This window comes from Manacus vitellinus, unplaced genomic scaffold, assembly GCF_001715985.3.
Source record: "Manacus vitellinus isolate BGI_N305 unplaced genomic scaffold, ASM171598v3 scaffold_38_pilon, whole genome shotgun sequence".
NCBI lineage: Eukaryota > Metazoa > Chordata > Aves > Passeriformes > Pipridae > Manacus > Manacus vitellinus.
Window position 1 is genome coordinate 76280 of NW_021940526.1, and position 14114 is coordinate 90393.

A 14114-nucleotide genomic window follows, 5' to 3' on the forward strand; every position below is an offset into this window, starting at 1 on the left:
ATTGGGAAGTAAATAACAGCTAGGGATTCGTTTTCTTTAGTTTCAAGAAGGGACATGATTTGAAGTGTAGTATTTGATTTAAATGGTCTCTCTCTGAATTTGAGAAGTGAGGGAAATAAACTGAAAACTATTTAAGTCAGAGAGGCGAGATCCCTTGTTAGTGTGTACACTTCCAGCTAATTTCAAGGCAGTTTTTATTTATTCCAACTGTGCTGTGCAACAGCCGCAGAAAAGCTGGGCTACCTCAGGTGTATGTGATTGCCGTTTGTGTCTGGTTTTTAGTAAACCCTGCTCACACATATCAGATGAGGGAATGATATTTGCCATGGGGCCTTTGAACCTGAGGCTACATCACTGGGAAGGGAGGGAGGTCAAGATGGTCAGGGAAGGATGCATTTTGCAATTTTCTGTCTCTTCCCTGAGTCAAAGCATTCCTTACACCATCACTGAGTGTAGTCTAAGCGAAGAGCAGACATTGAATAAGGTGTGGATTGCCCAGGGACTGCTGTGCTGCACAACCAGTCTGGAAATTGCTGTGAAATTGATTTAATTATATAAAGCAAGCTACTCTGATATACTAGGGATGTTAAAAGACAATATTCCCAGAAAAGAAATTTGTCTTTAAAATTGAATGACTGAAGACAGCAATTTAATTAATGCTTTAATACTTCTGGGAAGGATTTTGTGATGTAGGTAAAAAGACTGAGTTTACTTTCTTCTGATAATTTTCCCCCAAACACTGACTTGCTAGGGCTGATGTAGGCTGAGTACCACTCTGCATCCCACATGAATTTCCTTCAGGTGTCCTGCTCATGTCCCAGCTATGCTCCGGATTCTCTGCCATCAGGGCACCCACTCTGCCAGTCCCTTTGGTGGCTGCTGGTCAGCCTGGCCTGCTCTCCTTTTCTCACAAGTTGCTTTCCTGTAACCTTACGCATCCACTGATTAAATGTCCAAATCTCTTCCCCAACTCTTCTCTTAAGTGGCTGCAAACTCACAACAAGGTGTGTATGAAGGGGACTCGCTGGAGGACTGATGTTCACCAAGCATAAAGTAAATTTTTTCCCTCAGAAATAAATATATGGCATAACTCCCTTTCTAAGGAAGATGATGCTCCTAGGAAGGCATAAAGGCTGAAATAGGTTATTGTAAAATTTAAGTATATTCATCTTTAGTCTGTTCCTAGGTGCCATTTAAATACAAAGGGCAGAAAATGTGACATGCAAACTTTCAAAAAGTGCTACCTTTAAAATTTCTTGATCTGTTTAATACCCAAAGGCTCTTCTGCCATTTGGCTGTAGCACACAGTGCTGCTCTAAGACCTGGGAAGGTTTTTAACCACTGTCATTGAGGCTGGAGCAAAATGGATAACTATAATTTTCTGGCAACATGCACCTTCCTTAGCTTCTACTAAATCAGAAACTTTCACCCTTTTTTCTGTGCCAGTTCAAGATCTTGATGTGTTCTATCTTATGCAACAAAATGCACTTGACTGCACTGCGGCTTAGTACAAAATAATGAGCTTTACTAGTCTTGCCAGCCCTGCCACAGGTTTTTGTGCTTGCAGTTATTTCGACTGGAGTGAGAGGGTTTTTTTCTTCAATGTACTGGGCATTAAAGCAGTCCAAAAGGCCTGGGGAGAGGTGAAGCTCTCTGGGCACCCAGCCCAATATGTGCTCCCTCGGGCTTTTTCTGTCCACCCTGTTGTGTTATAATTTTGCAAAAATGCAAAGAGAGAAACTTGAGATCTAGCAGATTTCCTCTATAGGGATTTCAGGGTAGAAATGTTTGTAGCTAGAAGGTACATAGATCACAATGACTAAAAAGAGAGGGGAAAAATGGATTTTTTGAGGCTGGAATGTGTGTTTTTTTGGAATTTCTTATTCTAGGTAAGACAAATTAATTGTAATGATAGTACAGCTACAGTACTACAGCTAATGATAACATGTGAAAATATCTAATGAAATGCTAGTATTGATGATGGTGTTGAAGCTTAGCCCAAATAGGCTGAGGGGCTCTCTAGTGCCCTCCTCAGTTCCTCAGGGTGGTATGCCTGGACTCTGCAACCCTCCTTCTGTTAACCATGTTAAGATGGGTTAGAACAAACAAAACTGAACATTTTTAATAGAGTAGGTAGAAACATTTTTCTTGGTTTTAGGAAGTTTTAATTGAGATGAAAATTCAGTGCTGAGAATTTTCATAAAATGAAAACAAAAAAAAAAAATGACCAGGCTTGAAACATTTTAATTCTGCTCTCTCTCATTTCTAACATTTAATTCCTTTTTTTTTTTTTTAAAGAAAAAGTGTTTCCAGAGGAGAAAGGAAGCAAGGTACCAGAAATATGAAGAGAAACCTCACAGCTTCAAGTCCAAATGAGATATTCCTCAAAAATGACTTCTGTCCTGATTAATTTGCTAAAAATAGATCAACATCTTCCAGTAAAAACTCTCTATTAAAAAGATGCTGGCCAGCAAAAGTATCACAACTTGTGCCTGTGCATGGCTTCCTGTTTTCCAAAGGCCTCCACAAAACCTTCTGCTTTGTTTCCTACAGGACTTATTCCATGCATGTTTTAGATGCATTTTTCCATGGGTAGAAGAAGCTGGGACACACCCTCAATGGGGAAACACTAGGCCTGTTCATTGCCATCTGATTTCAAAAGGCTTTCCAGCCCTGATGGGCTGGTGGGATTTTTCCTGGGTGGTGGTGTTAGCGTGTGCCCTGTGCTGGAAGGGCCAGTGTGGCCCTTGGGGAGTGTGGTATGAAGAGCCACGTGGCAGCATTAAATTAACTGATGGAAAAAGAGCACTTACCTTTTGTGGATGGCATTTGAAATTTCTAACATGTTGCACAAACACAAATTACCCTTTGTGCTCCCTGAAAAGATAAAAACTGCTGCTCTTACAAAGCCAGGAGGGGGTAAGAGCCATGATACAGTTACTACTGTTTCTATCTCTCTTCCAGATCATAGGATGATAGAATGGTTTTGGTGGGAAGGGACCTTAAAGATCATCTAGTTTTAAGCCCTCTGCCATGGGCAGGGATGGCACTCACTGGACCAGACTGCTCAGGGCCCCATCCAGCCTGGCCTTGAACACTTCCAGAGATGGGGAATCCACAGCCTTTCTGGGCAACCTGTGCCAGTGCCTTACCACCCTTGCAGTCCAGAGACAGCTTAAGGCCATTCCCCCTATCCCTGCCTGCCTTGGGAAAAGTCCCTCTCCAGCTTCCTTACTGACCCCCTGAAGGTACTGGAAGTTACTGTAGAACTCCTAAAAGGTCAACAACGAAAAGGAGTCGGTTGGTTGTGACCGTTGGCTGTCATGAGCCCAGTAATCCAGAATGTTGAGGGATGGACCAATCAGAAGGCTCTGGTCCAGGTGACACCATAAGGCCTTGGAATACCTGTGGCAGTTGGAGGGGCAGAGCAGTGGGAGGCTAGCGCAGCGGCAGGTCAGTGCAGCATGTGCTCCTGTCTTGCTTCCCTCCCATTCCCTTTTTTTGTCATTGGCGTTGTTCAGTGGAAGTCGCCCAGGACCTTTTTGAGTCAGAAGAGGAACACCTGAAGAAATGAGTGCAAGTATTCCTTTGATGGACCTTCCCAGCTGTGAAGTCCACAGACTTGGAGAGATCGCAGACCTCGTGAGCTCTGTTGGCCGCTCACGCGTTGGTAAGGAAAAGCTAGCCCTGGCCTTGAAAAAGGAAGGCTATATTCCCAAACTGCTGCAGCTTTTCCAAGTCTGTGAGAATTTAAAGGACACCGAAGGCTTGCGTCTTTTGTTTGACATTGTGAGAGGAATTTTGTACCTGGATGAAGATGTTCTGTTTGAGGTGATGTTTTCTGACGAGTGTATTCTGAATGTTGCTGGATGCCTTGAATATGATCCGTCTTTGGCTCAGCCAGAAAGCCTCAGGGAGTTCTTGATGAAAACAGCAAAGCTTCAGGAAGTTATTCCTACAAGAGACCCTGAAATCAGGCACAAAATCCGCCAGACATTCAGGGCACAATACATTCATGCCATCATCTCGCAGAATTCATCTGACTTGGAAGAGGGTTTTCTTTCTACCCTCACTGCATTCATCAGACGCAGCGAAGAGGAGATTTTAAGAGTCTTGCAGGTAAGCGGGTTTCAGTGTGGCCTAGATGGGATCTGTATAGATCCCTCTGGCTGTGGTTTGGAAATGGGTTACAGCTGCTGAACACTGTCTAAGTTAATCACTTTCATTTGCACAATGTTTGAATGCTTCCCCTTCTTTCTGATGCCTTGCATTCTGTACTTTCAAAACGGTAGATTTCAAGTGAGTATCTTAATACTTTTTAATGGGTTGTAAAGAGTTTAAAGTCCTTCTCTGTGATTGCCAAGCAACATACACCTTTGGAACTGGTTTTGTGTAGGTATTTCAGGAACAAGCAACATTTGTTATTCTCTGTTAGGGGCATTTGTTACACTGTTTTCTGTGTGAAGGGGTACAAAGAAATACATGTGCAGAGAGGGCAGAGAGCACCCAAACACTTGAGAGATGATGATGTTCACCCTGGTTTTCTTGGAGTCTGAAGCAACGGGGTAACCAAAATGCTTTACAAAAAATAAAATGTTGTCCTATATATCCTTAAGTGAGCCTTGGCAGCAGAGGATATGAATATGAGAAGCAAAAAATAGTCCCAAAAGTTTCCCATCTTGGCAAAGCAGAGCTCCTGCAAGTGGGAGAGAAGGTTTCATTGTGAGTACGATTAAGGAGGATGTGTCTGCAGCCAGCTTGTAACCTGTTAATCTTGTCCCCCTTGCAGAGATGGACTGAAAAGATGCCTTGCAATGCTACAGATCCAAAAGAGGGAAACTGATCCTGTGGGTTGTTCATAGTGTAGTGTGAACAGCGTGGGTGCAGCAAGGTCAATATTGTCTCTTGGTGGGCACTTTCTAGTGCAGAAGTGCATGGGTTGCTTCCCTGGAAGGTTCCATGCAAGGTGCAAGGAGGGAGCCTGGCACATCTTTGGACTGCCCTTTTCTGTCCTTTTGCTGGGGGTGGGGTGTGTGGCAGATCCCACAGGGAATCTATGAGGTTGAGAAGAGCTGCAAAGCCCTGGGGTGGAACAGCACAGAAGGAAAGGAAGAGAGACGAATTTAGGGGTCAGTTTAAGGGATCATCTCCTCTGCTCAGATTCACCTGTGACTCTGGTCTCCCAGAGCTGCTTGTGCCGCACACGGGAAGTGCTGAAACAATACACTGGAAATGATCCTGCTGAATGTGTACTCTGGCATTTGCTTTCTTTGGGATAAAAATAATGGCAGTGTGGAGAGTTTGACTTTGTGCAGTGGACGATCCTAGAAAGATTTATTTTCACTCTCCAGAGGCACTGTGTAAGTTGTGTTCTTTTTGTGTGTTCCACAGAAAGATGAGATATTTTTCTCTGAAATTTTTGCAAAATTGAATGATGAAGCTACAGCTGATGAGCAACTACGTGAATTGGTAAGCCAGTGTTCTCGGTGTTTCCTTGAATGCTTTAAATGAAAGAGATGAAATAGAAAGAGTGAAACTGTTCTGATAGTTACAGTTTGTGTTGAAGGGAGGGTGTCCTGGCTGATTCTCCAGAAAAACCTCCAAGACCGCAGAACTGTTTCCTCCTTTCCGAGAGTTTTCTGACTCAAATAAACCTGGCCTTATTTTTTTCTTGTGCACTAGGTGAAGTTTTTCAGGGAATTCTTTGCCTTTTCTTATGCATTACCTACGAATAGAGGTGAATTTCTCAACACTTTGGCAAAGTTTGAAATTCTTCCAACTCTTGAAAGGTTAATGGTAAGTGAAAATGTACAGCTGATTTTAATAAAACTAGAAAAGGTCTTAGTGATTTCACCAGTGTTTTGGACCTACCTCGTCTAATGGGAGAGCTTTGCTCTGCTGAGAGTGGAAGTTCGTTGTGATGTTCAGCCTCCAAAAGCTGCCCACAGTTCCACTCTGGAGTAACCTGGCTCGATTGCTCTTATTATTTTTACTTTGCATGATGGAGAAGTCTGTGGGCAGTGCAGTCCTTGGGACAAGGTGGTGTGAACCTTGAAAGAGACTCTTCTTGATGTGGCAGCTTGATTGGTTTTTTATCAGACACAATCCTATCTGAATTCTTGTTGCCTGCAAATGAGCAGAGAAATTGTTGTACACCTTGATTTGTACAGCTGGTCCTTTTGTACCAAATGAATTGTGGATAACAGGTAGAAAAGATCAGTGTCTGAGATACTTTAGCAAGTAGGCTGATGTGAATGTTTCTGGCCTAAATTAGGGCTCTCAAGTTCACAGAAAACCTTGTGTCCTTTCTAAAGGAGGGAAAGAGTGGGAAAAGATTTGTCTGGGTTCTTGTTGTTCTTCTGTAACTGTTTTACTGTGTTTCTCCTAGAAACTTTTGTAATGAAACATTGTCCAGATTTTTAAGTGCCTCTCCTTTGAATCTTCACTTGATAATAAATACCAAACTTGATATACTCTAACAAATTAATCTCTTTTGTCTTAGGGAATGAATGATCTGCAAGTAAGATCTGTTGCTGCAGATATATTGTCTTATGTAGGATACTTTAATCCTTTCACGGTCCATGACTTTGTACTGCAAGAGGCCCATCAGAGTGACAATGTAAGTAAAAGTGGTTTGGAGATTGTTAACATACTAGTTTTAGGGCAAACAGGGAAATAATGAGGCAAAGTCTCAATTTCTCTGTTTCCTTTTAATTTTTATTTAAAAAAATTACAGAAACTGGGGAACTCATTCCATTCCTGCTAGTAATTATTTTGTGTTTTCTTTGTTGGTTGGTTTGTTTTTTGCAGAACAAACAACTCCTCATTGTGATCATTGAGCAGCTGATCAACAACGCTGACCCTGGACTTGGAGGAGATAATCAGCTAAAGAAGATTTTGCTTATTCTGATTGATCCAGAGAATATGCGGGAACACGTTAGTGTAAGTGAACATGAAGGGCAGAAGACACATCACTGTCTCAGCAAAGTTATAAGCCTGAGAGTCTCTATTGCTATTATTGTGGGCAGAGAATAAACAATTTTAGGTTTTTTTTTATTAAGTGGAGTGTGGTCTGGTAGTGAGTTTAAATAAGCAAAACAGAAGTGAATTTTGCTAATGAAAGTGTGCCCTAGTGTGTCTGGGGCACTGTGCAGGCACGAAACCAAGCAGTCCCCTGTGGCAGTGCCATAGCACTGTCTGACTGTAACTCCCTCTGGCTGGATGATAAATCCTGAAAGAAGAGAGTCCAGTAGAGTCTGTGTGAAACCAAATCAATGTTTTAATACATTGTAATGTCCCAGAATACCAGTCAAAAGGTTTGCAGGTTGTTCTGGCTGCAGAAGAAACTGCATGTCAGAGTGGTTTAAGGTCACTTGGTAAAGCGCTTTGAGTCATTGAGGAGTTTCTGCATTTGATGAGTTTATATTTGCATCCGTGCTGGGGAGCCTTTTGGTGATAGCTAGGTTGGTTGACTGTCTCACAGATTTTTCCCAAAATAAATAAGTCAATCTTGCTTGAGTGAAGACAGTGCTGCAGGCCTAAATAAAAGACACAGGCAGAACTGAGGGAGTCAGTAGAATTCTTCCTAGGCTGTTTCTTCTGCTACTACTCTTTCATATTTATATATGATTGCCAGAGTTTAATGCAGTTACTGTTGTTTTAGAATTTAGAAATATTTGAGTTTCTCGATTTCTTCTACGACCGTTGCATTCATGTTCTTACTGCCCCACTTCTGGCTGATACATCAGAAAAATCCTATGACAAAGGTAATGACAATTTTTTTCCCCCTTTAATCCTGAAATGTTTTGATGGGAGTTATAGTCCTGAGAACAACAATAGGCCCCTGATGCCAGCTGGGAATATTCCTGCTACAAACTGTTGTTCCTTCAAGGACAGTGGTTCTACTGGCAGGAGTTTTCATTGCCCTTTCTTGCAGCTGTGAATGCTGATGTAGCTTGATGCTGTGCTTTGCACAGATGTACTTTCTTGATGTCTATTGTGAGTCATGTAGTAGTTTTCCTAGTCTGGTTTTAAAGAATATTGGCTGTAATGGGGAAAAAAGCCACAGTTGTATTTGTTGTTTTGTTCTGACCCAACGTGCTGCTTCCTAAAGCAATCCAGTAAGACAAAAATCCACTAAAAACACATCACAAACTGTAATATCAACGGAGCTCAGTGTACGTGACAGTATATTATTTCTTTCTTTGGTATAACTGAATACATTCCTTTTTCTTGTAGATGATTATCAAACAGCAGAAATACTTGCTTTAGTTTTGGAGGTGCTTTCTTTTTGTGTACGACGGCACAGGTATCACATGAAGAAGTATGTTACAAGCAAAGATCTGCTAAGAAGAATCCTGGTATTGTTGAAATCCAAACACAAATTTCTGGCCTTAGGTGAGTATGGAGCTGTTGTGGTTTCCTTCATCAAGGCTTTGTGTGTCCTGTGTGGAAGGTGCACCAGAGTACCAGTGTCTACACTTGAACTTAGAAGTCCTGTTGATTTCCTGTGTTTTACTGGCTACCATGAAGTAATTTGGCAAGAAAGGTAGCAGCTGTCCGTGAGCGTAGACCACTGCAGTTCCTGGTGGGAGGAGGATTGTGGTCTCTTTTGAAGTCCTCAGGGATCTTTTCAGGTCTTCCTGACAGTAAGGATCCTTAGTGATGAGATGTCTTGTCTCATTTCCATGGAAATCGTGTCCTTCTTTAAGAAGGTCCTAAATCTGGTGCTCCTTGTGCAGAGGGAATGAAATTCTGTGAAGTAGGATAGTTAAAGACTTGGGGCTGGTTCTGGGAAGGGAGCAGAGAAAAGCACAGGAGGGAGTGAACAGTTGAACTTCACACATGCTTAAGTATATTGCTGCTGGATCTGAGAAAGAAATCAATGGTCCCTGATGACCTTCAAATACCCAGCAAAGTCCAAGAAGGAAAGAAAAGGGGATCTGTCAGCAAATGCTGCTTCTGCACTTTCCCCAAGTGCTTCTTAATGCTCTTGCTTTAGGGGTGCATTTTCCTCTTGGGATAACACCAGAATTTTCAGTTCTTCCACGAGGAGCAGATTGGAGCCCTGGCATGGGATTAGTAAATGCTTGAATGTCTTTCTTCACACAGCTGCTCTTCGTTTTATGAGGAGGATGATTGGCCTGAAAGACGATCTTTACAACCGGTACATCATTCTGGGAAACCTCTTTGAGCCAGTTGTAAATGCTCTGTTGGACAATGGGACTAGGTACAACTTGCTCAACTCTGCCTTGCTGGAGCTGTTTGAATTCATCCGGGCGGTAAGTTCAGCAGCAGCCTCAGCACTGACACATCCATGGACTCTCAGGTTGAGAGGCAAAAGGCAGCTCTCCCAGATAGGAAACATCCTGGTTTGGTGGAAGGGTCACAAGTAAAATTGGGACACTGCTGAGTCTATTGTCTGTTTCTATGGGAAGCTCAATAATTCTTTCTAGATCTCAGCTTTTTTTTTAAGGATAAATCTGCCTGTTTCCCATTTGTTCTTGACAAGAATGTTTTGGCTCTGGAGAAGGGCTTAGTTGCTTTCCAAACAAAACTCAAAAGCTTTCTGACCTTATGAATGTGAATATTGGAGACTAAAACCATCTTTTGTTCTTCTGCAGGAAGACATCCAGTCTCTTATCGAACATATAGTTGAGAATTTCTCTGACAAGCTGGACTCCATCCAATATGTTCGCACGTTCCAGGGACTGAAGGCAAAATACAAGCAAGAAAAAAACTGTCAAAGCCAGACATTGAACAAGTATGGCCCAATTTCTGTCTTCTGAGACTGCCAGTGACTGCCATTGCACAAGACTGCTGGTTGTTTTTCTTTTCCAGAAGGGCAGCAGAAGAAGGTGGCTGGGATTGGGGTTGGGTTTCATTTTTGCTGAAAACCCTCTTAATTTGCAGTAAACCCTCATCTGCCTTTTCTTGTGGCCTCATGTAGTAGAGCTGCTATGGGTCACTAGATTAAGTGTTCCATTCAGAAACTCACCCTTTATGCAGAGCAGGATCTTGCTCTGTCCCTCCAAGTTAGGATTCCATTTGCCTCATTGTCAGCTGGGTTGTTGAAGTTTACAGTGAGGGTGGAACTGGAGATCGAGCTGGATTGCCTTCTGCAACATGCTGAATTCCCTTGAAAGCTCTGGAAGCCATTTCTGAGTCTGGCTAAGTCTGAAGCATCAGGCAAAGCTCAAATCACTTGTCCTATGTTTCTTGCAGTGTCCCCTCCATGTTACCCGGCAAGACATTTGACAGAGATGAAACAGTCTCCGAGGCGGATGAAGGACCCCGGGGCAGTAAAGTTGAAGAGGAGGCAGCTCCGACATCACCACAAAGCTCCAATGTCTCCAATGCAACATCCACACCCCTGACCACAGTGATGTCACCTGTCAAGGTGGGAGAACTTGTCTGGAAGCTGTTGCCCTTGTGTAGGACAGTGCAGCAGCCTCATAGTGCTTTGCCGGGTATAACGTGGCACGGTCAGCAATGACCTGGGGGCAGGGGGTCTTAGTTAGAGATAAATGTAGCCAAACCTCTGCCTAGTGAAACTGGCTAATTTGGGGGAAGGTTTGAGAAATGCTTAGGTGGGACTGGAGTCTCTTGGTAATCTGGTGGGCACAGGTTAATCTTGCTTCTTCTGCAGAACTGCACATTGGATCTGTGCATTTGAAGCTGGGAGTTTACAAAGTGATTTTGAAACAACTCTGTGGTCAGATCAGATGAGCAAGGAAGCTCAAGTTGAGGTTCAAAACCACTCTCCAGACAAAAGGGTCTTGGAATGGAAAAGGCATCACCCAGAAACTTGCTACTGGCAGGCTTATGTGTCCTGCACAGGTTGGCTGGGGGTTGTGTACTGCAATTGCTCATTTGTATTTTTTTAATATGATAAATTTCTTTTTTTTTCCTTTTCCAACTGGCAGAAATGTATATTTGAAATATTTAATTTTACTGATGAGGATGAAGAGGAGGAGGCACGTCCAAGGAAAAGAACTCGTCTGGATTCCTAAAGGAAATGGAAGCTTTGAAATAAGGACTTTTATGATGGGTTTGAAATGCTATGATTGCTTAATGTTAAACTATGGAACCAACTGCAATCCACCATGTAGATTACTCTTGATGATACATTATTATATAGTAATAATGTCATATCATAGTAATACATGTTAGTAATATAAGTAATATGTAGTTAAAAATATTAATATACATTTATATATAAAATATATATATAATGATTTTATTTAATACAAAGTAATGCAATAGTAATATATAATAATATATATATAAGTAATGTATGAGTAAAATATATAATATATATAAGTAATATATAAAAATAATAAGTGTTATGTCCTTTTCTTCTGGAATAGTTTAATGTGAAACCATTTCTCTGAACATTTTTGTAGTTAGTTTTAAATGTAGTTGTTGTTTGAAAAAAAAGTGTTGTCTGTGTAGATACGTAATATAGTTTGTTCCATTAAACAGAAGTTTATATTGTATTAAAGATTTAGGAATTAATTTATTTAGGACTCTGTAATTTCATGAAATATGTTATTTCCAAATGCTCTTTTAATAAAAATTTTTCATGAAACTTGACTGGGTGGGATTGTTTTTTCTCTTGTGAGTTACTCTTGCAGTCAGCAATGTCTTGCCACGTGCAAAAGGTAATCTCTCTCCTGGCTTTGTTTTCAATCTGTCCAGGCCAAACCAGTGAAGGGTTTTAAAAGAATTCTACTCCTTTGAAAGTGAATTGCTGGTGACACCTCCAACCTGGTAACTGAAGCGATTATGTTTGCTTGAAGTTGCATTATTTTAACAGGTCTCAGTATTTGCTTCTGTTGTAGAGGCTCTCAAGTGGTTGAGGCCAGTGGTTGAGCAAATCTGTTCATTGCAGGGACGCTTAATGGCCTCACTACTGAACATGTTCCAGCAAAATCAGTGAGTTTCCAGCATTCTGAAAAGTCAGCATTAGTAGTGTATGTCCATGTAATTAGAAATATTGGTATATAAAACATGGACTAAGTGTAAGAGGGAAAAAAATCCCTTTACTTATTGATGATAAAATTTATTCTCAAAACATCCTTCTTCTCTTGAGGTCTGCAGTGAGCTTCTTAAAACCACAGCTTCCTTATAACTTCTTCTTTGCCTTCAGACAGGAAGATGCCCTGAAGCAGGGACTAACAGCCAGCTGGAGCTCTTCCAGCAGTGCACTGTTCTGTCTTGTGCTTCCAATCCTCCACCTGACTTGGTCTTTCCATGCTGGGCAACTGGGCAGGTGATGGCAGCACCCACCCTTCTGAGTGCCTTGCCTTTCTAAAAGTTATCAGCATCATGTGGCTTCTGTTCCAGTGGCTGAGGGATACAAAGGAAGGATTTCATCATTTGAAATAGGCACAAAACTCCCAAAAGGGAACAAAAGAACAGAGCAAATTTGTCACCTTTGCAAAATAAGAATTTGCAAAAGAAAAATGTTTTTCCTATTCAGTTGGGGGTGGGGAGAAAAATACCCCTGAGACTGATGGGGGCCCAAATAGTAGGTCACAGGGTAGGAGAAATAAGGCATTTTAGCCATTCTTTGGTTATGTTATGGTTATTACACTTATTCCTATTAAGCTGCAGCAATCCCCAGTAATGTGAAACTTCATCCTGCATCAGGAAAATGGGATTTTCCAAAAACGCTCAGTGTCTAAACTGCTTCTGTTGAAGTTTTGTTAGTGCCATGTGCTTTGAAAATTTACTTGAGGGTTTTATACTTTGGTTATCTTGTCTGGATATGAAATGGGAAAAGAAAATAATAAGCAGTGAGCTGCATTGCCAACTCAAATCACTTCAGCAGAAATCTTTAGTATATTTGTCAGAGCCCTTTCTTTAGCAACCTTTAGCAGAGGTTTTTTATTTAAAGAGGACAGAAGAAACTTTTGGCTCCCAAACCTTATGGGTCAGGGGGAAATTTAATTATTATTTCTAGAATAGTTTGTTATACAATTTTTTTAATTTCTCATTCTTATGGGTTCTGTGAGGAGTTGCCCTCTTGACTTCTCAGAGAAGATAAAGAAGTCAGGCAAGATCACCTATTTTCAATTTTCCTAAGTTTGCCTTTCAAACCTCAGCCTGCAGCATTCCACCTCATTTCAGGGATGAAGTTTAGTTAGATGGAGACACTTGCATACTGAAAATAAAACTATATTTAATAAAAAAAACCCAAACCCACCAACCTAGAATAAATGTAACAATTATATATGATGGTTCTTGGCTAAGGCTGGCTTTTTAATGATAGACTAGGTTTTAAAAGATTTGAGTTTCTTTTCTTCAATTGTGTGTGAACAGAAATCACCTCCCATGCCACACATACAGGGAAATTCAGGCTTCACAGAATACGGAGGAGTGCAGGAGCTATGAAATCATGAGTTCGAAGTGCTTCTCTGTATAATCTATTTAAGTAAAATTCACTGCTACAGAATATAAGTAAATCTCTCTGCATGGAAAGTAAATCAGGTTATGAACACTTTTGAGGCTGTTTAGACACAGCTCATCTTGGTGATTGCCCAAGTTAAAGAAGTGTGAAAGGATCAGCATTTCTCTAAAGAAGAGTTAATGTGTAATTCTAGTACTGGTTGCATTTTTTGTCTCTGGAAAGCAGTGAACATCTGGATGGTTTTACCTCTTAAAGTTCTATGTATAGGTGGACATAAAGTTTATATTTGTGCAAGTGGAGGTTTATTCAAGAATATTCCATATCTTCCAGCTAGCTGTGGGATCAGAGGGGCTAGTTTTGGATGAATCTTATGTGTATGTACTTGGCACTCTGCCACAAGCAGTGAATGCTGACTAGTGCAGGCAACTTGCAGCCTGCTCACCAGATAGAGCTAATTATTTTCTAGAGCCATCTCTGCTGAGAGCTTATATTCAACCTTTAGGAAAGACTAAATCATGGAGCTGTATTTATGGGGAAAAAAACGCAGCTTCATCCTCTGAAGCTGTTGCGTCAGGTAATTCTTTGCTTTTCTCCCCTCAGGAGTTTGTTGCAGACACCATATTTCTGGTTTTGCGCTTTGATATCCCGAGTTAATACGCGTCTTAAAGCAACTGTGGTGTTTCTCTCTCTCTCTCTCTCT

The 14114-nt window shown here is 41.3% G+C and overlaps 1 protein-coding gene and 1 long non-coding RNA gene across 2 annotated transcripts in view; both read left to right on the plus strand.

Annotated features, from left to right (window-relative positions):
- The window catches only part of LOC108640573, a 30425-nt gene extending 27712 nt beyond the window's left edge, over window positions 1-2713 (plus strand). Inside the window, exon 3 of the long non-coding RNA XR_001921266.1 lies at window positions 2299-2713. This is a non-coding gene — a long non-coding RNA (uncharacterized LOC108640573). The remainder of the gene's footprint in view (window positions 1-2298) is intronic.
- Window positions 2714-3174: 461 nt separating this feature from the next.
- LOC103766017 (serine/threonine-protein phosphatase 4 regulatory subunit 3B-like) lies at window positions 3175-11256 on the plus strand. Its single transcript, XM_018077619.2, has 11 exons — window positions 3175-4119; window positions 5392-5469; window positions 5683-5796; window positions 6503-6619; window positions 6811-6942; window positions 7664-7766; window positions 8239-8397; window positions 9112-9281; window positions 9624-9763; window positions 10225-10399; window positions 10926-11256. Exons 1-11 carry the CDS (start codon window positions 3571-3573, stop codon window positions 11010-11012), a joined length of 1824 nt encoding a protein of 607 aa, XP_017933108.1. The 5' UTR covers window positions 3175-3570; the 3' UTR covers window positions 11013-11256.
- The last annotated feature ends 2858 nt before the right edge of the window (window positions 11257-14114 follow it).